The sequence below is a fragment of the Danio rerio genome, chromosome 13 (genome assembly GCF_052040795.2).
Source record: "Danio rerio strain M-AB ecotype USA chromosome 13, GRCz13ab, whole genome shotgun sequence".
Lineage (NCBI taxonomy): Eukaryota > Metazoa > Chordata > Actinopteri > Cypriniformes > Danionidae > Danio > Danio rerio.
In genome coordinates, this window is record NC_141033.1 from 5,974,505 (window position 1) to 6,002,452 (window position 27,948).

The window sequence follows — 27,948 nt, forward strand, 5'->3', positions numbered from 1 at the left end:
AATAACCACCGCATATGGAACTCTGAATCTGCGTCTCATTTCGGAGTCTGCTACTGTCCACTGAAGGTCACATTTTGGTCGCGGACACATACTTTGAGAGCCTTCCTGACTGAATGAATGAAATGCGCAGTTTTCCACCAAGGCAACCCGGGGTGCTGGAATATAATTGGCTGAAGTGGCATTGGGCGGATTAAAGAGACCAAAACAAAGACAGCGTTCTGGCACGTAATGCACCTTATCAGGGCTTTACATTAACACCCACCAACCCGCCAAATGCGGGTAGATTTCAGCTTTGGCGGGTTAGACAGACAATCCCACTAGCCACTTTGGCTGGTTGAAAATAATTTTTAAATTATAGTTTTCCTAAAAGCAGGGTTCGGCAATACAAGGATGGCCCAATATGCGTGCAAATGTGATCTTAGAATCGAATAATTGTGATCACGCGAGCAGAAGAAAGCAAGTGAATACCGAATGAGAGGATGATCATCACTCATAACAGCTGATGTGATACGCGCGACTGCTTAAACCGCGTGCGCGCTCCCAAATCGTGAACCAACCGTGTCTGGAACCGGTTCTGGAAACGCAACTGTCATCAATTCTCTTTTAAATAAACTAGACAAAAAGTGATGAACATGCACTCGCAGTCCTGCTGCTTTTAAGAGCTCAAAATGTGTCTTTTTGTAAGCAGCACCGGTTGCTTTCACGTTGAACAGATTATTAAATGGTCTAAAGTTAACAGTGTGCATGTGATCATCCTTTCATTATCACACACGGTATGTTTCACCTGCTTTCATTTGCTTACAGTTATATTTGATTTATTTTTGTTAAAATGGTTTAATATTTTTTTTACAACATTGCTTTTAATAGGAGATTAACTCTCCATTTATGTGCAGTTCCGAGAGATCTTTAGCCACGACAGATTACGGTGCATATTGTTCTTTTCTTTCTTTTTTTAAGAGATGTTTTGTTAAATAAAAAGGATAGTATGCAGCTATATTTTGCTTGTTTTAACACATTAAAATTTGTGGCTAGGAAATAATTATTGTTTAGTGTGGTTATAGAGATAAATTTGGTTCATCGTTAATTTTGAGCTCTAAAAAAAGTCACGTGAAATAAAAAACTAATTGCAATGTAACACTATGAAACCACAACCCATTTGCTTATGCTCATTGAGCAAACTCCTACTCGACACACAAAAAGTGAAAAGAATGAGGACCCAAGTGGACATAACACAAAATTTAAATCAAGTAACTTTAGCATGTCAACGTCACATTTATGCATATAAAATATATTTTCCCAACAATAAAATTGTGGCTAGTGAAAATGCAGAGTGGCTAGTAACATTGGAAAACTACTAGCCACAGTGGCCGGTGATTAAAAAAGTTAATGTAAAGCCCTGCACCTCATCAAAGCAGAATATCTGACTTCAGCATTGTTTTTCACATAAAAATATCTTCACATATTAAATATCTGCAAACACATTATGATACTTTTATGCTTTAAAAGTTTAAAAACTTACAACACCTTAAAAAACTATTGAAGATATTTTGAAGAAAGCTGAAAACCATTGACTCCTATATAGTAGGAAAAACACAATGGAAGTCAATGGTTACAAGTTTCCAACATTTTTCGAAACATCTTCTTTTGTGTTCATTATAAGAAAGGAAGTGAGAAGGTTTGGATAAAAGTGAAGAATGAGTAAACAATGACAAAATTTCAGTTTTGGTTGAACTATCCCTTTAAAAGTACTACTTCAGAGCACCACTTCCTCCTCCTCCTCCAAAAACACTGTTATCAGGGTCAAAGGTGGAAAGCACAGACTCCTTATCTGAGCAACTTCTGACTCGGAGGGAAAGCCGAGGATTAGGCGTAGCTTTGATCAACAGACGAGCGCGGTATTTTCAAGAACCGGTGACAGTTTAAATTCCTCATTGATCACTTTTAAATCAGGACTCCTTCAGAAGCGCTCTTCATTACAATAGAGTACAACACAAGGCCTGCTGGTCAAAGAGCTGCTGGTTCATTTGCAGATCTTATCAAAGCATCTCAAATGCCATGAAGCAATCAGGAAGGTGCTTTTTTCAGGCTATATATTCTCCAACGCCTGACAATAGTTAACTGTGATGGTTATCCGCATCAACAATTAATCTGATTTCAGACATATTGGTGTTGATAAGAACTGTATTGATGCTACTTCACTGCCCCGTGATCATGGGACATCTCACCGAGAGAGCAAAATGCTTGGTCATCGGGGAAAAAAAAGTGGGAAAACATTTACAGAAATTGTCCTTTTTAAAGAAGAAGAGAGTCAAGTTGAGTGTGAAACTGGTTGAAAATAGTATTACTTTTAATATTGATAACAATAATAATAATAATGGGGTATACGCCGAAGTATGCTAATAGGACTTTAAATTTGCCATTAACCTGGGTTAAGCGCTTCCGGCGAATTGAATGGCAATGCAAAATCCCGGTGCGTTTAAGGTCTGTTTTCTTTAAATATCAGCGATCTCCACTAGCTGAGTGATATCCGATTTAAAGTGGGTCTCAGATTGTACAAGAAGCACTGCATTAAATTACATTTCCCACCGCCATATCTTTATAATATGAGCATTTATTTTACCCCAGTATATTTAATTGAGCTTCTGCGTTAGCCTGCCGATTCTGACGGGCGCGTGCGAGTAAACGGCTTTTTGACTCGTTTTACGCTTGAGCAACTAAATAAATGCTAAAGTTTATTTTACTGAATGTATTTTAATGACATTACAACATCGATGCTGTATAAGGAACCATATAAAATGGAAAAAAGTTCACAATAACAGGTCACCGGAAGTGTATCAGCATGGGAACAGCACTAGCTCGGCATATACCCTAATATTATAATTATACTGATAATGATAATAACAATATTGATAATAATAATAATAATATTACTGATAATAATAATAATAACAATAAAAATAATGATAATAATAATATACTGATTATAATAATAACACTATTATTAATGATAATAATAATAATAATAATAATAATAATACAAATGATGATAATAAAAATAATACTGATAATAATAATAACACTAATAGTAATAATAATAATAATAATAATCATAATACTGATAATAATAATAATAATGATAATACTGATAATAATAATAACACTAATAGTAATAATAATAATAATAATCATAATACTGATAATAATAATGATAATAATGATAATACTGATAATAATAATAATACTGATAATAATAATAATACTGATAATACTGATAATAATAATAACACTAATAGTAATAATAATAATAATAATCATAATACTGATAATAATAATAATAATGATAATAATGATAATACTGATAATAATAATAATACTGATAATAATAATAATACTGATAATAATAATAATACTGATAATACTGATAATAATAATAATAATAATACTGATAATAATAATAATAATAATAATAATAATAATAATAATAATAATAATATATCACTGGTGGGACGCTAAGGCACTCGGCCCAAATTATATTGTTAGCTAAATTCTATTGGGATTTATTAAAAAAATATATTTAGCAAGTAATGAGCCAAAATTAGTTTTATTTATTTATTTATTTGAGTATTTCCTATTACATGTGTTTTCTGAACAAAGTCTTATTTCTTAAATAAATGCGTTTCTGGAGTGAATAAAACAATATATAATAAATACTCAATACAAATTTAAAATAATTAAAACCTGCTAATTATTTGAGTCTTTTGTGTCCCCAGAATGTTTTATAAGTTTCTATTTTATACCTCAGGTAGAGCATCAGGTAGTTTTTTTTTTTTACTGCGCCTTTAAGACTAGTCCTTCATGCCCACTGTTTCCAAGTGCCTGTCAGCGTGCCTTAAACTCCTCCCTCGGCTGCCTCATACAACAGACAGACATAAAGGAAGAAGATCTCACGTAGCGTTAGTGAGAAATACTACAGTAAGAACTTTACAAATGAGTATTTGATGCATTGGTTGTGGAATTGCAACGATGAGTCAGACAGGATGTCGTTACAAAGGTTTGTCCCACTTTATATTAAGTGGCCTTAACTAATATGTACTTACACAGGAATTAATAGTTTGTTACAATGTACTTATTGTGTAAATACATGTATTTAATGAGTATTTATGCTTGATTAAATACCGGTATGTAAATACATCTGTAACTAACTTTTGTAATTACATTTGTAAATACACTGCTGACCATCCCCTACACCTTAACCCACCCTTAAACCTACCCACACCACCAAACCTGTCCATAACCCAACCCCTATCCCAACTCAAAAGCACCACAAGTGTTCTCAAATACATCATAAACACAGTAAGTACATTGTATTTATTTTTTGATTCAAGTACATAGTAGTTAAGGACACTTAACATAAAGTGGGACCCAAAGTTACTACGGAGACATGTTAAAATGCAGCTCACAATCAATTCAGTGGGCATTGGGACGCACTCAAATTGCAGCCGGTCTCAAAACCGCTCCAATTGTTCCACCGTTTTTTTGTTCTTAAATTGAAAAAAAAAAAAAGGACTGGGTGTGTTTATATCACCCCAATATGATGATCTACACTATACATGCACACATCTCTCCAAACAGTAGATTTAACACTATAGGTGCCCTTTAAATGTCACTTTAAGCTGAATACTAGTATCTTGTAAAATAAATAGAACAATATGTACTGTCATCTTGGCAATATCAAAAGATATTAGTTATTAATATTATTCATATGCTTAAAAAATGTGTTGAAAAAAATCTTTGTTAAACTGAACTTTACTGTAAAAAAAAACACTGCATTCCACACTATCGATTTGTGTTGGGATGACAAGAAGGAATTAAGTTAACTTTAAGTGGATTGAACAGAAATTTCAATCTGAATTCAATTAAATTTTCCCCCAAAAACCTCAAGAATTGTGCTGATTCAGCTCATTTTAAATAAGCAGTTTAAGCAAACAGCAAATGTCATTTTTGAGTGCTTGAAAACATTTGACAAAGAATACATTTCATAGATAAAGAAAGGCTTTCTCTAGGAGGCGGAACACTCTTAATTAAGAGTGTAATTAAGTAATTATTATTTTGTTGTTATTACATACAGTTCAAATGACCACAAACAATCAGTCTCGAACAATAATATCTGCATCTGATTTACTCTCTAATCTCAGTTAATAAAACAGTAAAACCAAATATAACCAAGTAAAACATCATCAAATTAGTCAAATAAAAGCACTGATATTGCAGCAGAATTTATTATTATTTTCTCCATTTTGCTTTCTGCCGGACACAGCACTGCAACACAAACAAAATCAATAAAGAGTAGAAAAAAATACAACAATAATCAAAACAATAATGAGACATTCAGAGAATTAAAACACATCTCTTTCCTCTTAAACGGACAGTTTGTTTACTCGAGTTTCTTTCTTCTGTTGAAAACAAAAGAAGGTATTTTGAAAAATGTTAAAATCCATCAACTTCCATAGTTTGCTTTTCCTTCAATGGAAGTCAATGGTTACCGGTTTTCAGCACTCTTCAAACCATCTTCTTTTGTATTTAACAAAATAAGTAACACATACATCTTGGAATTACTTGAGGTTGAGTAAATAATGTAAATATTCATTTTTTGGGTCAATTATCTCTTTAATATATACATTTTTAATATTCACTCACCGGTCACTTTATTAGGTACACATTATTAGTAGCAGGTTGGACTCCCTTATGCTTTCAGAACTGCCTTAATCCTTCGTGGCATAGACTTAACAAGGTGCTGGAGATATTCCTCAGAGATTTTGGTCCATATTGACATGATAGCATCACCCAGTTGCTGCAGATTTGTCGGCTGCACATCCATGATGCGAATCTCCCGTTCCATCACATCCCAAAGGTGCTCTATTGGATTGAGATCTGGTGACTGTGGAGGCCATTTGAGTACAGTGAACTCACTGTCATGCTCAAGAAACCAGTCTAAGATGATTCGGCGTGTTATCTTGCTGGATCCACTGGGAACACTGTGGCATCAGCAAGGCATTTGCGCCCACAGAACTGCCACTCAGTTTTTTTTCTTTTGACCATTTTCTGTAGACCCTAGAGATGGTTGTGTGTGAAAATCCCAGTAGATCAGCAGTTTCTGAAATACTCAGACCAGCCCATCTGGCACCAACAACAACCATGCCAAGTCACTTAAACCACCTTTCCCCCCCTTTTTGTTGCTTGGTTTCAACTGCAGCAGATCGTCTTGACCATGTCTACATGCACTCAGTTGCTGCCATGTGATTGGTCGATTGGAAATTTGCGTTAACATTAAAAATAGACAGGTGTACCTAATAAAGTGGCCGCTGAGTGGATTAAAGCAACACAAACTTAACCGTGGTATATTATAATGTGCTAAAACTATTTTAAATTCAGCCTGACAGCAGAACGCTGGCTTCACTGATAAATACATTAATACAAATGCCACAGACTCTCAGTCCAATCTCTCAAATCCCTTAAAAAAAGAATAAAAAACACAGCAATAATGCTAGTCGCTCTTGTTATTGTGGACAAGCACATGACATGCTAACAGGGAAACAACAGACAGACAAATGCTACAGGGCTAAAGCTCTGGAATCAACAGAATCAGACTATGTTTTTGGTTGCTCAGTTTCTGTTGTCGTAACACTGGCAAAGATCTGTGAAAACTTGTTTCAGCCACAGAATCAAAAAATTAATACATTTTTAAGTCACAATTTCAAAGACTTCCAACTTAAAGTCAGAATATTTTTTTATTTGCATCTTTTCCCTCATCATTCTTAGTCTTTAGCTCTTCATTTTGAGTATATCTCACCTGTGAACAATTTTTATCAGTTTTTTGTGTTTTATCTCTCAATTTTCAGTATAAATGTCATTACTCTGCAGTCTATTTTTTCTCATAAATCTAATCTTTATCTCTCAATTCTGAATTTATTTCTCATTACTCTAATTTTTACTCATTATTTTGAGTTTTTTTTCTCTTAATTTTGAGTTTATATCTAATTTTTCTGCATTTTATCTTGTTATTCGAACTCTTTTTCTCTCAATTTTCAGATTATATCTAATTTATCAGTATTTCATGTTTTTATCATATTTCATCATTTTTGTTTTTTCTCATTATTCTGAGTTTTTATGCCAAAATTGAGTTTATATACAATTTTCTAACATTTTTATCAGTATTTTGTGATTTATCTCTTAATTTTCATCTTATATTTCATTATTATGCATTGTTTTCTTATTATTCTGAGTCGTCATGTCTCAATTTTGACTTTATATAAAAATGTTCAACATTTTTATTAGTATTTTGTTTTATCTCTGAATTTTCAGTTTATATTTCATTATTCTGCATTTTTCTCAGTATTCTGACTGTTTATAACTTAATTTCGACTTATCCAAAATTTTTCATAAAATGTAATCAGTATTTTGTTTTGATCTCTCAAATTTGAGTTTATCTCATTTTTTTTGTTTAAATCTGATTATTTAGCATTTTTCTCATTATTCTGAGTCTTTATCTCACAATTTTAAGATTTATATCTAATTAAAAAAAAAATTATCAGTATTTCATGTTTTATCTTTAAATTCTCAATTTATATTTCATTATTCTGAGTCTTTATCCCTCAATTTTGTGTTCATATCTTATTTTACATTTTTTCTCACTGTTATAAGTTTTTATCTCCCAAATTGGAGTTTATATAAATCTTTTCAACATTTAGGATCAGTATTGCATGTTTTATCTCTCAATGTTGTGTCCATATCTCATTATTTTAAACATTTTCTCATTGTTATGAGTTTTTATATCTCAATTATTTTCAGCTTACTTATACTGCATTTTGTCTCATTATTCTAAGACTTTTATCTGTCAATTTTAAGTTTATATCTCAATATTCTACATTTTGTCTCAGTATTCTGTTTACCTATCAATTTTCAGCTCATATCCCACAATTCTCTTTTCTTTTAAGCATTCCAAGTTTTATATAAGAATTATCATATAACAATTCTAAAAAACTGAAGAAGAAAACAACTATTGCAACTAACTTATTAACTTTTTTTTTTAATCCCATGGCAGAAATAAGCTTCCATAAAACATTCAGCTTTAATTCCCGCCGTTACATTACACACTGACAATGATGCATTTGTCACCGGAATTACATACAGTACAACATAAGCCGTCATGAATTGCAGCTTAAATTTAGCCTTCAAGGTAATATAGAAGTGATGATGGTGTCTGTCAGAACCAACTGTGAACTTGGCTGTTACATATTTCCACTGTTCATCACTGACTGGGTCATTCCTGTCATGCACTACTGTAATACTGGATAAAATATTGCTTGGTACAAAGTGTATATATACAGTTAAAGTTTAAGCCATAATCATTAGCCCTCCAGTGAATTTTTGTTTTCGTTTTCAAATATTTCCCAAATGATGCTTAACAGAGCAAGTTCGTTATTATTGTTCATTTATTTATTTCCTGGAAATTAGAACTGAATTTAGAAATAGTTTTTATACAAATCTTTGTGCTTAACAAACTAAATCAAATATGTAGGCTAATGGAGGTCTTCGGTGGAGTGCATACAACAGCGTTTCTTTATCCAGGAAAGTAAAGGAGTAAAGCAGAGTAAACAGTAAGAGGTTGAATGGAGGAGGCTCGTTCTTTATCCTCACGCTGCAGATGCTCTGTTTAACTGTTTTCTTGCTAGTGACGCGTTCAGTTTTTCCACTTACGAAGTCCGCCATGTAAATAGCAGATGCGCCATGGCGCAACGCAACTGACTCTTAAAGGAAATGGGAGACGAGACTCTGATTGGTTTAACGCACGTTATGCTCAAAACACACCCAGAACTCATTAAGAGAATAAGCACAACCCTGTTAGACCATGCGCCGGGCGCAGACTGTATTTTTCCATTCTTAAAATACCAAAAGTGGATTTGGATTAATGCTTTTGCACAATGTGCTTAAGACTTTCCGCCTAGATTGTTAAAATAAAGCCTTTAAAGTTTTGAGTTTAAAAGCTGGATTTTAAAAGCTATTTCTTTTTCTTTTTTCGAACTTTGCAAAGATTCACTTATGATGGAAACCCAGCTACTGACGACTGGAGAAAATTCAGCAATGATTTTCAAAACAGCATTCTATAAGAAAACAGTTTTTTCAAATTAAAATAATTATTCACAATTATACAGTTTTTATTATATTTTAGATCAAATAAATGCAGTTTTCGTGAGCACAATCAGCAGCTTTAAAAACAAAACAAAAAATATATACTTAAAAAAGAATACCAATTTCATTCATTCATTTTCTTGTCGGCTTAGTCCCTTTATTAATCCCGGGTCGCCACAGCGGAATGAACCGCCAACTTATCTAGCAAGTTTGCAGCGGATGCAATTCCAGCCGCAATCCATCTCTGGGAAACATCCACACACACATTCACACACACACACTCATACACTACGAACAATTTAGCCTACCCAATTCACCTGTACAGCATGTCTTTGGACTGCGGGGGAAACCGGAGCACCCGGAGGAAACCCACACGAAGGCAGGGAGAACATGCAAACTCCACACAGAAACGGCAACTAAGCCGAGGCTAAAACCAGTGACCCAGCGACCTTCTTGCTGTGAGGCGACAGCACTACCTACTGCGCCACTGCTTCGCCCATACCAATTTCAAAGGAGGGCTAATCATTATGGTTTCATATACATTTATTTTGTCAATATATTTAAAGGCAAAATAATTAGTCCACCTGTGAAATTGGTATTCTTTTTCAAATATTTGCCAACAGATACAATTTTTTTTTCACAGTATTCTCTCTATATATTTTTTTATGACGGAGAAAGTCTTATATTGCTCAGTTTAACAGGAATTTACATTCTTTTCACAACAATTTTAAGGTCAATAGTTATTAGCCAGTTAAGCCTTTAAATTGCACTTTAAGCTGAACGCTAGCATCTTGCAAACAAACCTGTAAAATATAAAGTACCTTCATCATGTCAAAACACAAAAGAAATGAGTTATTAGGAATACATTATTACAACTTTTATATTTAAAAGTGTGTTAAAAGAACAACACTAGTGAAATATTTGAGCATTTTAAAGGAGGGCAAATAATTTCGACTTCAACTGTATATATATCAAAATTGCACAGTATTTGTTTTTAAAGATGACTAAAAATGATAAGAATGACCCACAAATGTAATCAGTAAACAGATGCTTTAGCAACACATAAAAACACACACAACCCCTGCCCAGTTCCTTTCATAACCCAACCCCATAAAATCCACACCTGATGACAGGATTGACAGGCTGAACAAAAGCGACTGGTGATGAGCTGGTGTTCTATCTGACGGTGACTCCCAGCTTCTCCAGAACCCGCACACCCTTCTCCTGATACTCTTCCCGGGTGAGCCAGAAGTTGTCCTTGTCCTTCATGATGTCGGCCAGAACTGCTCCGCCCAGAAACACCATGTGCTTGCGGCGGGGAGGGTCTTCGATGCGGATCTTGAATTTCTATGGGAATATTAAATAGATGTTGTCAGGGGAGTGGAAGAGCACTGACACTGACCCACACACTACAAAATGCTTAAATTAAATGCTTACAATTGCCAGCTGTAAATAAAAAAAACTAATTAAGTAATTAAATAAACAAACAAACAAACAAACAAACAAATTATCACATTTTATTATTTTTCAAATATTTCTTCTTTTTCAAACGTGTATTTTTTATTTAATAATAAATCCTGCTAAGGTCAATATTATAAGCCTCTTTATTTATTTTTTTTGATTGGCTACAGAACTTGCCTTTAAATGATACTTTTAAGCTGAATACTAGTATCTTGCAAAATATCTTGTAAAAATGTATTCTTATCAAGGCAAAATTAATCATGATGATTATAATTAGAAATGTGTTGAAAAAAAATCTCATAATAATTTTCAACATAATTTGGGAAATATTTGAAAAATGATTCAAACTTCATAGGATGGCTATGACTATTGTACATATCTCAGTTTGGACAGTAAATAAAATAAAATAATAAATAAAATAAAATAATTAAATTAAAATAAAAAATAATTATAAAATAAATAAGCAAATATATAAAATAAAATAATAAAAAGTAAAATAAAATAACATAAAATAAATAAAATACAAAATATATAAAATAAATAAATAAAATAAAAAATAAGTAAATAATAAAATAAAAAATAAAACTAAATGAAAATTAGAATAAAAAATCAAATTTAATTACAAATTCAATAAAAATTGTAATTAAAAAAATAAAATAATATAAAATAAAAATAAGTAAATAGATAAAATGAAATAAATAGCAAAAGGTAAACTATTATAGACTAACTAAATTGGTAAACCCTGCAACCTTAAAACTAAATGAAAAATAGAACAAAAATAAGTATAAAATAATAAAAAATAAAATAAAAATATAATAATATAAAAAAACAAAATAGCGAAAGATAGCGAAAGATTCCTAAAATGCAAAATAAAACTAAAACTACACTTTGAGATTATATCTTTCTGTTTTTTCCACAGATGTTTGCATTTTCAAGATACAATAAAATGCCGAAGAGAAAAAAAAAATTTCAATCTTAAGGCAAAACTGCAGTGTTTTGTTTTCCTTAACTAAAACGACCAAAATTAAAGTAACTAAAACAAAAACTAGTAACTGAAAATAGACTTTAAGATAGTTTTTTTGTTCTTTCTTTGACATATTTTAAAAAATTTGCCTCTCAATTGTGACTATATAATTCATAATCTCTACTTTTTTCCCTTAAGATGTTTAGTTAACACCACAAGATGTTCACAAAAAGTTTATATCTCATAATCCTGACTTTTGCTCCCATAACTCAACGTTTCCATCAGATACTGTATAAACTGTTCATCATTTTTAATTTTAAGATATCACAACTCTTGTCTTACAGGTCCAGTGAAGTGCTTTGAAATAATAATTTTTACTCAATGTTTGACATAATCTCAACCAATACACAAAAAGTGGGTGGGACATAGTGTAGCCCCTCCCCTTTTAAAATACAGGCAATGGTGTTTTGTTTTATCACATTTCTGCTAGTGAGAGTGGTTGAAATGAAAAGAAAATAACAAGTGTCTTGAAGGGGGCGGGGCTTGTCAGATACTAGAGAGCATTTGATTGGTCTAAATATTTGATGAGGAACTGAAGTATAAGGTGACGTGAAAAGAAAATCATTGATAGGCTGAAGTGACAAACTGCAAGCTTTGGATGTTTATATCAGGTTTATATCTTCTAAACATGTATTTTGGAGTACACCAAGCTTATAGATATCCTAAACACTAACAAATGTACACTACCATCTAAATACCTTTATTTTAATTTCATGGAACCTTTAACGTCACACTTTTACTACAATAAAAAAACAGTTTGCTACACAAATCTCACAATCCTTCCAGAAAACATCCCAGTAAAAGCTTTCAATGGATCTCTTTAATATGTAGGCTCATAAAAAGCACACTGTCTGGTCGGGAATTGAGCGTCAAACCAAACAGGAGAATAATGAGGTGTGCGGTGGTGTATGGGTGTTCATCCGCTCTCAAACCCAGAACGGACTATAAACAGGTGGCTGAAAGGATCTCATGGATGCCTCTGTGAAAAAAGTTGATTGCTTTTTAATTTTCCTTAAACACAGTTTTAGCGCAGGCAGACAGACACGCCGCTCGACCGTATCAGACATGCCATCTGTAATTGATCATCTATATATAGCGGCCTGACATGCGGCCCACTCTGAGGCTCCCCAAAATGCTTTTCCAGGCCAATGGCCAGGTTTTAAATGAGATGGAGCTCAGCTGGGCAGTCTGTGTGTGTGTGTGTGATCGGGGATGTTTTACACTGTTTACCAGCGCATGAGCGGCTCCACCTGCTGGTGTTCAGGAGACATTACAACACATCTGCATGCTTTTTAAAGGGATATTCATTCATTTTCCTTCGGCTTAGTCCAGGGGTCACCAAACTTGTTCCTAGAGGGCCGGTGTCCTGCAAATTTTAGCTCCAACCCTAATCGAGGTCTTACTAGGTATACTTGAAACATCCAGGCAGGTGTGTTGAGGCAAGTTGGAGCTAAAGTGGACACCGGCCCTCCAGGACCGAGAATGGTGACCCCTGGCTTAGTCCCTTTATTAATCAGGGGTTGCCACAGCAGAATGAATCGTCAACTTATCCAGCATATGTTTTACGCAGTGAATGGCCTTCCAGCTGCAACCCAGTACTAGGAAACACACATACACACTCACATTCACACACATACACTACGGTCAGTTTAGTTTATTCAATTCACCTGTACCGCATGTCTTTTGACTGTGGGGGAAACTGGAGCACCCGAAGGAAACCCACACCAACACAGGGAAAACATGCAAACTCCACATAAAAACACCAACTGATCCATTCGGGACTCAAACCAGTGACCTTTTTGCTGTGAGGCGACAGTGCTAACCACTAAGCCTTTTTGAAAGGGTAGTTTGACCAAAAAAATGAAACTTCTTTCATAATGTCCTACACCTTTATTTGTTTCAAAGCTCTAGGAGTCCCTTTCCTCTGTTGAACAAATCAATTGAACACAAAAGAAGATATTTTGAAGAAAGCTAAAATAGTATATCAAGTATAAATAAAACTATTTAACTTTCAAAGTAGCGTTTTGTTTTGTGCACCGTTAAAAAAAGGCAGGTCTAAACACAAATAGATTAGTTTAACCTAATTATTTTTTTGCAAAATCATGTTAATTGAACTTAAAACAATTAAGTTGTCCTAAAAAAATCTCAAGAATTGTGTTTTTCAGCTCATTTTACATCAGTGGTTTGATTTATTTGATCGAACATGATTCAGTTGAGTGTGTGAGTGTGATCACATAATGCGACATTATGTTTTTGATGCTTTGTTTTTTGTTTTTTTAAATAGCAAAACAAACTAGGAACTCTAATCGGTTCAATTACATTTTGGGCATTTTTTTTTTCTCGATAATATGCGTCAATGAAACGGCGGAGGAAAAACATTCGCGAATCTGGAGGCAAAACTGGCAAAAGCTGAACCAAATCAATTTATTATTTACATTTATAATATATGACTTATATTACATTATTCATTCATTTTCTTGTCGGCTTAGTCCCTTTATTAATCCGGGGTCGCCACAGCGGAATGAACCGCCAACTTATCCAGCAAGTTTTTTACGCAGGGAGAACATGCAAACTCCACACAGAAACGCCAACTGAGCCGAGGATCGAACCAGCGACCTTCTTGCTGTGAGGCGAACGTGCTACCCACTGCGTCTCCATTACATTATTTTATAATATTTATAATATTTAATTTATTTATTTAAATCTAAAAATGTATCGAATATCGATATTTTTCAAGGTATTGTATCAAAGTTAGAAATTCCAGTATCGTGACAACACTAAACCTTACTGAAAAATGTTTTTTCCCGAAAACATGAAGAAACCATAATGTGGCAATTTTGCACACTCCTATGTAACAGCCTAATGTATCGATAATTAACCAAACATCTTTTTTTTATTTCTTTAATAAACTTACTTTTCATAAATCAGACTTTACAGGTTTAAAATCCATAAGAAACTGTGTGTATCTACATTTAAAGTGGAGCTATTATGCAAATTAATACAGTTGTATGGCAACAGTGTGCGCGAAGATAGCCAGCCTCAAATGATAAAAATAAATTTATTCTGTTTTTATGATCACACTTAATAAAACAGTCTGCAGAAACATTTTGATTGATGTTTTCCCTTTGTACCTGTCATCAGACGGGGGAAGCCCCGCCCATTAGTGACCATCTCTACCTCATTAGCATAGACAGCCCTTAGTGAAAAGCTTATAATAATAAGATAACATAAATCCTTTTTGAATCTGCCACTATGCTGACACACAGGCATTTGTAGCCCCACCCTCTTTTGAAAGGAGGACAATCTCAAATCTTAAAGCGACAATCACCTAAACAGCACATTTAGGATCAAAGCCTAAAAGGGTTAGTTTCAGAGAGTTTTAAAACATTTTTTTGTGGGGTATTTTGAGCTGAAACTTAACATACACACCTCTAGGGACACTCAAGACTTATTTTACATCTTCTAAAAAGCAGCCTAATAGGTCCCCTTTAAACTCCCATAAGAAAATACATCAAATCACTGTGAATAATCTCTATGTCCACTTATAACGAAGCTGCTTAACTCCATTCCAAACGTAACTATTTTTGTCTACTGGTGTTTGTTGGATGACACATTTACACGTGTATTGATTGAGCAAACTTACTGAGAGCTTGTCAACATCACCCTTCAGTACCCGCTCTAGATAAAGCTGTTTAAGTTCCCTCTCCAGTCGAGACGGCAGGCCAGGATACATGGTGGATCCTCCTGACAGAACGATGTGTTTGTAGAACTCAGCCCTGAGGAACAGAGACAGCACTGATGAAAACACACATCGCAAGGTTCACAGAAACCGCAGGGTTGATTGATAGGCAGTGTAATGTGACTCATAAGTAGGATCCTCATTTCTGATTGGTCAGTTGCGACATTCCAAGGTATGTTATTCTGAGATAACAACCGCTAAATAATACATCATAGATAATCAGATTATTATATCGCCCAGCCCAAGAACTAAGTGTTCATTTGTTTATTTGAATGTTACATAATATGGCACGACTTATATTGGAGGAAGGAACTTTTCAGAAAATGTAGGAATAGTGATAGAAGCTGACCTGGTGTCAATATCTGCCGCTTGAATGGTGTTGAAGAGAAGTTCAGCCACGCCGACCCCTTCCACATTTATGAGGTGAGGCTGGAACAGAGCTTCTGGGGCTTCAAACCTCTCACCTCCCACCTTTATAACCCGGCCATCAGGGAGCTGGAGCCACAGAGAACAAAAAAAAAAAAACACTTGTGAAAGCTTCTTATCTTAGGTCTTGACTTAAAAATATGTATTTTTTTTCGATGCGTGACATAATTGTAACAGAAACATAAACAGAAGGCAGGACACAGAGTAGCTCCTCCCCTTTCAAAAGACAGCCAATAGTGTTTTTGTTTTCATCACAGATCTGACAGTGAGAGTGCTTGGGTTCAAATAGCAATAGCAATAGAAGGGGGTGGGGCATGTCAGACTGTAGAGAGCATTTGATTGGTCAAAAGATTTGAGGCAAAGTATGAGGATAGTTCAAAAAAAAAAGTTGATCCATTTATGCAGAAATGATGAACTGCAAGCTTTACATCAGTTTTGTATCTTCTAAACATGAATTTTGTCACTGTTTTAGAGCTTCTAGATATCCTCAAGATACAAATACAGGGTTCATACAGTTTTACTACTAAAATTTCACTTTTCCAGGACTTTGGAGTAAAATTTCATGACCTAATTTTACATGTAATGTCAGCGGGTGCTTTGAACACAACTCCCCAGATGAGAGCAGCGCATGTCAGAAAGTTCATCGAGGATAAACCGCTGGATTTCATCTCACTATAGTTGTTAAACGTGATATTAAATTCATCTTGTCTCTATCTAACGACTCTTTGGTCTTTTGGATCTATTACTTGTTCTCAGGTAATGCTTTTTGGTTGAGCGCAAAGATAAGCTAATATATGAATTAATGTAACCGCGTACACTGAATCTGCATATTGACTGATGGCTTGCCTTTATTTACTATATTGTATAAATTTATTGTATGTTATACTTTTATAATGGCCATTAATGATTATTAAAACTGATATCCAGCAAAAAAGAGGGCATGTTTTGTATATTTCAACAAAAAGTAAAGAAGGCAGCTATGTTGCAGGCTTTAATTTTGTTATAAATATGCATACAGTGAAGATGACGGTCATGTAAATATTCAGCTACATGACACCTCAACATTTTCGGTGTCTGTTAAGGGAGTGTCAAAATAAAAATAGGCGGTTCCTTATATCATGTTTTTATTTTATCATTAAGATAGTGAAACTACGTACTGTAGCCAGGGTGCTGTGAATGACGTTATAAAGTACACTGTTGCCTTTGAAGATTTACCCGACATGTTAGTTTTAGTTAGTTTTTCATATCAAACTTGCAAAGTCTGAACTTAGAAGAGAAGGATGCAAGACTGAACTCGGTGTACTTAATATTGAGGAAAAAGCCCCAATCAGATGTCTAATATCTACAGCATGCCTCCATTTTCAGATGCCTCCATTTTCCCCCCATCCACACTGACACAGCGCAGCGGCGTTTTAAAATGAAAACGGCCTCTTTAGCATTTAAAAAACGCTTCGTTTTTGGGACTGAAAAACTCCGGGGTATTGTGGACGGAAGGCATAACCGTAGCAAAACGTAAAACTAAAATGCATTAGTGTAAACAACCTTAGAATGAGAATCCTATCAAGTTATCTCAGAAAATAATATGTGTACGTAGGAAATCTTAGGCCATGTTCACACGAACATAAGTATTTTCAAAATCACATTTTGTTTTACACAGTTTGTCCACATTTTAGATGACTGAAACCACAACTTCCTGAAAACAAATCAGAGGAAAAAAAAATATTATAGGAAATACTGTGAAAACTTCCTTGCGCTGTTAAATATAATTTGGGAAATATTTGAAAAAGAAATTCACACGGGCGATTATAATTTGAACTTCAGCTGTATTCACCTTATTCTTCACCGACGAGTGGGCGCTGCCATTTGAATCTTTTTGGATTGAGACTTCCGGTCTCATTCCTTTCCATTCATTTTTAGACATTAAAAACGGCTCGTTTTGCTGTTTGATGTTGCAAACTGATATTTCCTTATTATATTATTCTACGTGGTCTGTATAGTCATGCAAACATTTGTTTGTAGAGCAAGTTGTTTGACCGTTTTTTGACGTTTATTATTCCTAATCATTTCTCCCATAGGCGACTGAACTGGAAGTTCTAAGACAATCGCGACAGGTGCACTTCCGCATTTTAGAAGAAGATAAAATAAAAGACAAGAGATTTGTGAGCCGAATTATTAAACCAGCTCAAGTGGCAGCAGGACAGCAAATATTTACGATTTATGAGACGCATCCGGTCTGATAAATACTGTGGTATATATAACCAACCACACCTCGTGTCAACATTTGTCTCTTTCTTATCACATGCTTGGTTACTTCAAATTGGCCTCGATCATGAGACGTTCCTGTTTGACTGGCTGGACTGAGCAAAGTCTGAAGTGTAACACATGGTGACTAATGGGAAAATGGCGACGGCTGCTGGCTGTGTGGGAGTGTATAAAGAGCCCATTGAGGAGCGTCCAGAGGTCGGAAATGAACAGTTAACCAGCTTGTAAAGACTGAAGCCATGCAGGAAATGATGTTACATGCTGGTTGAGTGACTACAGACACCACACAGCCTCACTTGTTTCAAAATATATGCTTTTGATTGTGGCTTTAAAGAATAAAAGCCCTAAAAATGACAAAGTTTGCAAATTAAATCTAATGATGCACACTGTAAAAAATAGCAGTCAATGAGCAGTTATCTGTATTTTGTGATTCATGTTTGTATTTTGTATTTCTCCCTGTCTATTTATGCTTTTGAATGCCTTATGTGCACTTGATCTTTCCTCCAACAATGTTTAACGTTAAAAAGTACAAAAAAAAGTGACTTTTATTGACATTTTAATCATTTAAAGTAATAGATATTTACATTAGATGTCGTCTGCCCTGTCGTTGTCTATTGGAAGGAATGTGTCAATAGAGCCGCCATTTTAGTACAAAAGAGTCTTAGTACAAAGAGTCATGCGACTACGGTAATATCGAAAAAAATTAATATTGCGGTATGACGATATTTACAATACCGTTACATCCCTAATATATATAGTATTTATTTATATCAGACAGGGTTTCCAGTGTCTTAAAATGTTCAAATATCAACTCAAATGTTTATTATGTGATTTGCACATATATCAGATTTCTACATAGGAGCAGCCAATGGGAATCCAGCAACGTGTGCAGTTTCACTGACAGAATCTCCATCTCTGAAGAATTTCCCTGCTGGTAAATCTAATCCAGGGTGCATTTTACTCTGGAAATGTGTCCCAGCGGGAAATCTGTGAAACCACACACTAAAAGCTCCTGCCAGAAAAACCTCTGCCTCACATACTGCCCCATTTGAACCGTAACTTTCAAAAAGTCTCGGCGAGAAAGATACTTTTGCCCGGCAGGCTGTTAACACCTTTTCAGAAAGCAGCCTTGCGCTAAAACGGATCATGAAACTCCTCAGAGTGTCGCGTGAAACTGACCGTGTAGGACTCCACCAATACGGTGGTCTCCAGAGCGAGCTTCTGCTCCTGCTCGATGTTGTATCCCACATAGCAGAGATTCTCCTTCATCATGCGCACCGTCTCGAAGTCTGCTGAATGGTTAAAGGCGTAACCTCGCAGCAACAGCAACTGTGGACAGCAAAGAAATGAAATATAAAAAATTGCCAAAAATATTACTAATTAAAAATGGAATAAATCAAATTAAGTAATTATCTGCAGGCCCACAGGGAATCTGCACGTGCAGAAAGCTACAGATTTCTAGCTCACCATTAATTTATTTACTTGTGTAAATTTATATTTATTCAGTTTTTTTTTTTTTGAGTAATATTATTGAATAATTATTATTCAATAATATTTAAATATTATTGAAGAAATTTTTATAAAATTTATTTACAATACAGTTAATATTTTCTGTTTTAAGTAGATATATTATGTGAAAGACTTGATTTGTTTTCTAAATAAGTGAATATAACTGGATTTGCATTGCTAACGTTAAATGTTAAGGGCTCTTTTTTTAACAATCTAGGCGCAAAGTCTAAAGTGCATGGCGCAAAAGCATTAAGTGTTTCCGAATCCATTGTTGCTATTTTAAGGATGGAAAAATACGATTTCCACACTGGCGCATGGTCTAACATGGTTGTGCTTATTCTCTTGATGAGTTAGAGGTGTGTTTTGAGCATAACGTGCATTAAACCTATCAGTCTCATCTCCTATTCCCGTTAAGAGTCAGATGGTGCATTTGCTATTTACATGGCGGACTTCGTAAGTGGCCAAACTGAACGTGTCACTAGCGAAAAAACAGTCAAGCAGAGCATCTGCAGTGCAAGGATAAAGAACGAGCCTCCTCCAATTGGACTATACTTTCTATTTACTTTAACCCTTTACTTTACTCCTTTACTTTTGTGGATAAGGAAATGGTGTTGTACGCACTTCACTGAAGACATCCACTAGCCTACATAGTTTATTTTGTTTGTTAAGCACAAAGATTTGTTTCAAACTGTTTCTTAATTTAGTTCTAATTTCGATTTTTTAGTTATGATTCTCTAAAAACAAATCTGCATAAATGTGCAGTTTTCTTTTTTCTTTTTACTAAATTCTCTACAGAAATAGCAAAACATGTCTGCAGATTCTGTCTTTCTGAAATTATCAGCCAGTTTTCATCAGAGACCAGTCATTTGACATTAGGGGCTCTATTTTAATGATTTTTGGGTAAATACTTGCACATTTTACAGTAATGCTGATTAACTTGCATTGACTTTGTAACCAAATAAAGTAAACTAAACTTATAACTGTCACTATAATTTGCTTTGTATTTTGTTCATACATTTTAATTCCTGCTATGTTCAGAACACTGTTAAAGGAACACTTATTCTTGGAAATAGGCTCGTTTTACAAGTCTTATCAGTTGAGAATTAATCAATCGAGTTTTCAGGGTCTGACAGGGTCACTTTTAGCTTAGCATAAATCATTAAATCAGATTAGACCATTAGCATCTCAATCAAAAATTGCAAAAACTGATCATGATTATTTTTCCTCTGTAGGAAATTAAATTATATTTTTCTCTGTTTTACATCTTGTACATAGACTCATGGAAAATGAAAAATTACCCCATGGAAATTTATTTTCGATGGGCGTGCGGTGGTTTTTACATTTAAACGAATGTAACGATTTTGTTTAATAAACTAAAACTGACTAGATTTGTCCACTGTAAAAAAAATATTTTAAAAGTTGAATCAAATAAACCTTATGAGTTACTTTAATTTAAATGACATTACATTAAAATTTCTACTCTAAAGTGCTGTTTTTCAGTTGTTTTATGTAGATAGTGTGTTTGACTGCTGCGTTTGTGCATCTTATTTTTCAGCTTAAGCACATGACAAATGTTTAAAAAAACGTGTTACTAAAAATATGTTTAGCTTATTGAATTAGGTAGTTGAAAATTATACTTAATGTTTTAACCAAGATGCTGAAGCACAGTGAACTCTTCTCTACCTTAATGAGATAGCGTGTAATGTCTCGTCCTGCAATGTCCAGCCTCCTCGTAAGATGGGGCAAAGAGAAGCCCTCGTACACAGGACAAATGTGTGTGACGCCATCGCCCGAATCCACCACCACCCCTGTCAAAAGGCCTGGGTGTCGCACAACACAAATACATAATGCGATGTCTGAAATGAGCTTAAAGTGGACAAATTTGCTCTGATAAAACTTTTTAAAATCATCATGTTAAGCAATTATTTTACATATAATGAGGTTAAAAAACATAATAAAGTTTGAAAACAGGCTAACTTACCTTGAGCATAGAGTGTTAGCACAGCCTGGATGGCTATGTAAACGCCTGTAAACTGGTATGTCTCAAACATGACCTAAAGGACAGCGAGACAAAGACGGATCAACTTTTTTTTAAACAACTTTTTTTGTTCTTGAAGGACTCATTTAGGAGTTGATAGAGAGACTATTTTCCATTTTTGAGGACTAACATTTAAAAATATTTCCTTTCAAGTCTCTCCAGGTTAAAATGTCTCCAAAATAAAAAAGATCCAAATAAAAACTTTTGAAGATGACTAATACAAACATAAATTTATAGCAACATAACACAAGAAATGTTATGTGAATTTACGGAGAGCATCACTTCTTATCACTTTTCAATAGATTAAAAGGTGAAATGTGATTTGGTCAGACTCCACACACCTCTATGATCTTCTCGCGGTTCTTGGTCGGGTTCATTGGAGGCTCTGTGAGGAGGATCTTGCAGTCACGCGAGTTGATATTGAGCTTCTCCGGACCGAAAGTGTAATCCCATAAGTGCTTCATGTCATCCCAGTTCCTGACGATTCCATTTTCCATTGGATAATTGACCTCCAGCATTGAGCGCAGTTCACTTGCTTCATCTCCCACCATCAGATCCTGAGTAAATCACAGGTCAAACGTTGAAAGCTCAAAACTATGATGACAAAACCAAGATCAGTAACAAATTCAATGTGGCATTGGTATTTCCACAACAGATGCATGGCACCAAGAATCTCAGATTTAAAAGCAATTATTTGCACCACAATTCTGTGTGCAAAAGATCATGTTTTAGCGCACTAAATCACTTTAATTAACTTTAATAAAAGTTAAAATACGAAAAGGAAATGAATAACTAACCAAAATTAAGAGAAAGCACCAACAATAATAAATGACTAAAAACACTAGCAATACACAAAATAGCAAATTATTAAAAAGTCTAGGTATAGTCAATTACTAACGTCTATCGAGTGGTAGACATTCGACCTTTAAAATGAATTATTTACAATGTGTCTTGTAATCCTCTTCAGCAGTCATCTGTAATGCAAGGAATGTTGTGATTGGTTGTCAATCAGAATTTCGCAAGCATCTGATTGGCTGAATTCCTGTCATATTGTATCTTGGTTGCATGCGCACAAAAGGGACAACAAAAACCTCAAAACTGAGTTAACGTCCGTGGAACAAGCCATTTTGCAGGCTCAAAACATGATCTCTTGCGCGCAAAATTGTATACGTATGCGCAACAAGTAATTTTGTGCACTTAAAACGTGATGTTTTGCACAGAGAATGGTTAACGCATACAACAATCCATTTTTAGCTTTAGAATCATGATTTTTTTTGCACACAGAATTGTGGCACAAATAGAACTCCATAGATTTACCACAGCCGATACACATTGTGTGCAGGGTTACAGTACGAGGCACAAGGAAGCCTCTGTAACAGCTCATAGAAAGAGCTTAAGCACACTAAACACTAGGGCTGCACAATATATCGGAAAATTATTGTTATCGCGATATTAGTAAGCCCGGTATCCATAGTGAAGAGAGGTGCAAAAAAAACATTTTTTGAGGGATGCACTAAAATGAAAGTCTGGGCCAAAGCTGAAAATCTTTATACCCGCCAACTCAGAAGGAGCTGTACTGCTATTGGTTAGAAGATGAACCTTAAGCTGAAAACAAACACTAATAAGAGATGAGAAATGACAATAACCAATAATTTCCATTTATTTCCAGTATCTAATTATTTGCATGTTCACAGTTTTATACAGGACAAGTAGTATACACAACTGTTTCCACAGATACACACTCAGCTATCGGTTCAGTACTCTGTGTCAGCCGACACACTGAGCTCAGGTATCAGTTCAGTACTCTGTATCGGCCGATACCCTGAGCTCAGTATCGGGTCAGTACTTTGTATTGGCCGATAACCTGAGCCCAGGTATCGGGTCATTACTCTGTATCGGCAGATACCCTGAGCTTAGGTATTGGTTCATTACTTGGTATCGACCAATTATCTGAGCTCAGTATTAGTTCAGTACTTAGTTTTGGCCAACACTCTTGAGGTCAGGTATCGGTTCATTACTCTGTATCAGCCAATACCCTAAGCTCAGGTATCGTTCATTATTCAGTATCAGCCAATACCCTGAGCTCAGGTATCGGTTCAGTACTCGGTATCGGCTGATAACCTGAGCTCTGGTATCAGAATAGGTATCGAGAAAGGAAAAAGGGAATTAGAACATCCCTCGTTTATTTTAGTGTGATCATTACATAAATAAATTGTTTGTTTTTTGAATTGCTTTATTATAGGAAAATGTTATATCGCAAGAAATATCGATTTCCCAGTATCATGCAGCCCTAGTAAACACGGCTGCTGAGGTGAGATGGACATACGGACAGAGGTTGCATTCATTTGCTAAAACCAGCATGCACAACAGCAGATCTTCATGCATATGTTAGTCTTTTTTCATTCAAAAGCTTCTCTAGATGAACCCTCACAACCCTTGTTTGGAATTGATTTCACCCAAAAAAATTGTCATCTTTCATCATTTTCATTTAATCCTTCACTTGTTCCAAACCTGTTTGAGTTTCTGTTGAAAACAAAGGACGATGTACTGACAAAGGTTGGAAAAAAAGCAGCCAATGATATCCATATTTTTTTGTTCCTACTATAGATGTCAATGACTGCTTTTCAATTTTCACATTCTTCAGAATACCTTGTTTAGTGTTCAACAAAAGAAAGAAATTCACTGCAACTTCAGTGTAAAAAGTAAATCAGACAAACATTTTAGGCAAACTCAGTTTAACATACAATGATTTGGGATACTGCACATTCTAGCCTTGTATATTGGGCCAAATGTGCCAATTTTCACCAATTAGACACTACTTTTTCAAGGTTACCTCTGTGGAAAAAAACAAATGTGGAAAAATCTGGGTGATTGCAGTCCAGTCATTATCCATGGTAATGTTATCGAAAAAGTGTGGGTCATTGACTCACTTGAAAAGCCCACATTGACTTAGTCTGCTCAAAGTTCCAACAAAGACTATGTATTTTTAAGTATACTCAGACTGATTGGAGTAAGCAAAAACGTTATGTTGCTGTTTTATAAAGCAGTTTTGGGAAGTTTTTACAAAATTATGGTATGCAGGCTTGGTATGGTTATTTAGTTCAATCAAAAACACAACTTGCACATCATGTTAAAGTTGCCACAAAAGTGATTGATGTAAGAGAGTATACATCACTTCAGGAATGCTCAAGTAATAGCAAATGAACTAAATCATGTTTTTGTCCAATGTATGAAGTACTGCCATTGGGGGAAGAGTCCAAGATACATTTTCTGAAAAGGACAAAGTATAACTCAACTTAACACAACAAAACACAATGCAATGCAATGCAATGCAACAGAACTCAACTCATTGTAAATGAACACAACTGAACAAAATGCAACGCAGCTCAACGCAAAGCAACTGAACACAACGCAACTGAATGCAACTGAATGTAACTGAATGTAACTGAACGCAAAGCAACTGAACGCAATGAGACTGAATGCAACCGGACTGAACGCAATAATGCAACTCAAAACAATACAACTAAACCCAACGCAAAGCAACTGAATGCAACTGAATGCAACAGAACTAAACGCATCGCAACTTCAACCAAATCCAACTCAACTAAATTCAACACAACAGAACCAAACCCGATCGAACGCAACAAGACCAAACGTAACCTGACCGAATGTAACCCGACCAAATGCAGCTTCAACGAACGCAGCTCAACTGAACGCAGGTCTACCGAACGCAACTCGACCGACCGCATCTCGACAGACCACAACTCGACAGACCGCAACTCAACCGACCACAACTCGTCCGAACGCAACTCGACCAAATGCAACTCGACCGAACGGAACTCAACTGAACGCAAGGTAATTAACCTCTACTGAATGCAACACAACTGAACAACTGAAAGCAAGGCAAAAAACGCAACTCAAATGCATTCTGACTTCAGCATCTTTTGTTGACTGGACCAGCTAGCAAACTGGGGGAGAGGGGTCTGGATGCAGATTTGGTGCAGGTGCAAGGTGAGCTGCATGCAATGCTTTTAACCCCTAACCCTACCCCTCACAATGCCGTCACTCGCTCCGATGTGTCTGACATTGCAAGTCTAAGATATGCAGTCTCAGCTTGCAAATGCAAGTCTGCATCCAGATACTATAAAACCGGGGCATAAATCTGAGGTATAGCTAAGTATAATGTAATGCAGCCTTTTGTTTACACTTATAATTGCGAAATGGCTTAGCAAACACCTCTAATAAACATCAAGGCCTTGGATGAAGCACTGCAAGCTAATTGTATGGATTATCATGGTCTGCACAAGTACTGTGTGTTCTTTGGCACCAGTACAGGAGTACAGGACGTGTCTGGTAATGCCATGTGTTTTCAATGGAGCCCTGCTGTCTTCAAATTTCATCTGTCTGAGCAACTTCCTGGGCACAGAAACATTTTGTTTATCTGAGCTGAAGGGATATTTAGTGAAGTGTTCTGCATGTGAAAAGAAATATCTTGTGAACGCTGCTACTGACACATCAGAACCTATTTAAAGCTTCTTGGTTTTCGTCTAGTTCCTTAAACATCATTTGTAGAGGCCCGAGGACATTGAACAGACAGAAAGGATGATGGGCAGTTCCACAAAGTGCAGAGACATCAACATTTCCCTCCATCTTAAAGCAGACTTCTGCTAAATCTATTTGCGGACCGGAGGAGGAGAAGGAAATTAGGCTATAATGTCTGGTGGGGATCTGAAGGGTTGCCAGGTTCTGTGAAAGACATTTGCAACTTTGAAACAGAAGAGAAAGTGCAGGGTAAGAGCACTTTGAGCATCGCTCTGTGGCTAATTTTGGAATAAAAATTGAAATTAGGCACACAAAAAACTAATAAACATAATAGTAAAATACGTATTAGTAAATAAAACCTCAAAATCATTCTCCTTGATAGATAAATTAAGACAGAAACAGACAAAAAAATAAACTAAGGTTAGACTTAGGGCTGGGTGATAACGTTATTAATGGAAACCGTTATATATTATCTGTTTGATTTAGTTTGATACTGTTAATGAACAGACTTGATACACTTTTCAATGTGGCTATATGCATATATATGTATTTGACCCCCTGATTTATTAGCCACCCTGTTTATTTTTCCTCAATTTGTGTTTAACGGAGAGAGGATTTTTTTCAACACATTTCTAAACATAATCACACCCCTACAAGAGCAAGCTCCTGATTGGTTAACGTGGCGCGAATGTCCGCTGATGTTCAGATTTTTAAACTTGCATGTTAAGCGCATCAATTATGCAAAACGCTCAACTTGCACCACTTTATTCGCACGAATCACGTCATTCGTGCCCCCTCATTTGCGGTTATCGCGCAGCAGGATGTCTATTAGTGTCTTTGCATTGACTTAACATGTAAATCACTCGCTCTTGACGCTTCTTGCAAGTCTGGTGTAAACAAAGCATAATAATAAAGGAACAAAAGGAGGTTGGCCTCATGATCTTGTTCCTTTCAAGTGCGCATGCGCATTAGCTAAGAACTAAATTCAAGAGACGGTTGTTTCATTTTATTGGTGATTGCAAAATACAGTTGAAGTCAGAATTATTAGCCCCCCTGTTTATTTTTTCCCCAATTTCTGTTTAACGGAGAGAGGATTTTTTTCAACACATTTCTAAACATAATAGTTTTATTAACTCATTTCAAATAATTGATTTAGTTTATCTTTGCCTTGATGACAGTAAATAATATTTGACTAGATATTTTTAAGACACTTCTATACAGCTTATAGTGACATTTAAAGGTTTAACCAGGTTAATTAGGTTAACTAGGCAGGTTATGGTAATTAGGCAAAGTATTGTATAACGATGGTTTGTTCTGTAGACTTTTAAAAAAAAATTGCTTAAAGGGGCTAATAATTGACCTTAAAACGGTGTTTAAAAAAATGAAAAACTACTTTTATTCTAGCCAAAATAAAGCAAATAAGACTTTCTTCAAAAGAAAAAATATTATCAGACAACTGTGAAAATTTCCTTGCTCCGTTAAACATAATTTAGGAAACATTGAAAAAAAAAAAAAACATAAAATTCATAAAATATATATATGAGTATCAGGGTGTATACAGAAATCAGAATGAAATTCGAAACCTTTTAAGACCTTTTTAAAGACTCTGCCCATACATTAAGACCTCATCGCCAACATTTTAACTTGCAGTATATTTATATATTTATATATATATATATATATATATATATATATATATATATATATATATATATATATATATATATATATATATATATACTCTCTATTTTAGAGGTC

The 27,948-nt window shown here is 35.0% G+C and overlaps 1 protein-coding gene and 1 long non-coding RNA gene across 5 annotated transcripts in view; one reads left to right on the plus strand and one right to left on the minus strand.

The window, feature by feature from the left end:
* The first annotated feature begins 4,970 nt into the window (after window positions 1-4,970).
* Window positions 4,971-5,868, plus strand: LOC147840981 (uncharacterized). Its single transcript, XR_015505664.1, has 2 exons — window positions 4,971-5,472; window positions 5,594-5,868. It is a non-coding gene; the product is annotated as an uncharacterized LOC147840981 (long non-coding RNA).
* Window positions 5,261-27,948, minus strand: part of actr2b (actin related protein 2b) — a 29,430-nt gene continuing 6,742 nt past the window's right edge. Inside the window, exons 3-10 of one of the 4 annotated variants that reach the window (XR_015505149.1) lie at window positions 21,990-22,205; window positions 21,592-21,664; window positions 21,294-21,430; window positions 19,281-19,430; window positions 15,763-15,908; window positions 15,318-15,450; window positions 10,313-10,536; window positions 5,261-5,319 (exon numbers count right to left, since the gene is read on the minus strand). Coding sequence is in view for 2 of the 4 variants with exons in the window: in NM_001017542.3 (NP_001017542.1) it covers window positions 10,366-10,536; window positions 15,318-15,450; window positions 15,763-15,908; window positions 19,281-19,430; window positions 21,294-21,430; window positions 21,592-21,664; window positions 21,990-22,205 (1,026 nt within the window). In the remaining 2 variants the exon portion in view is untranslated. 4 annotated transcript variants of the gene reach the window in all.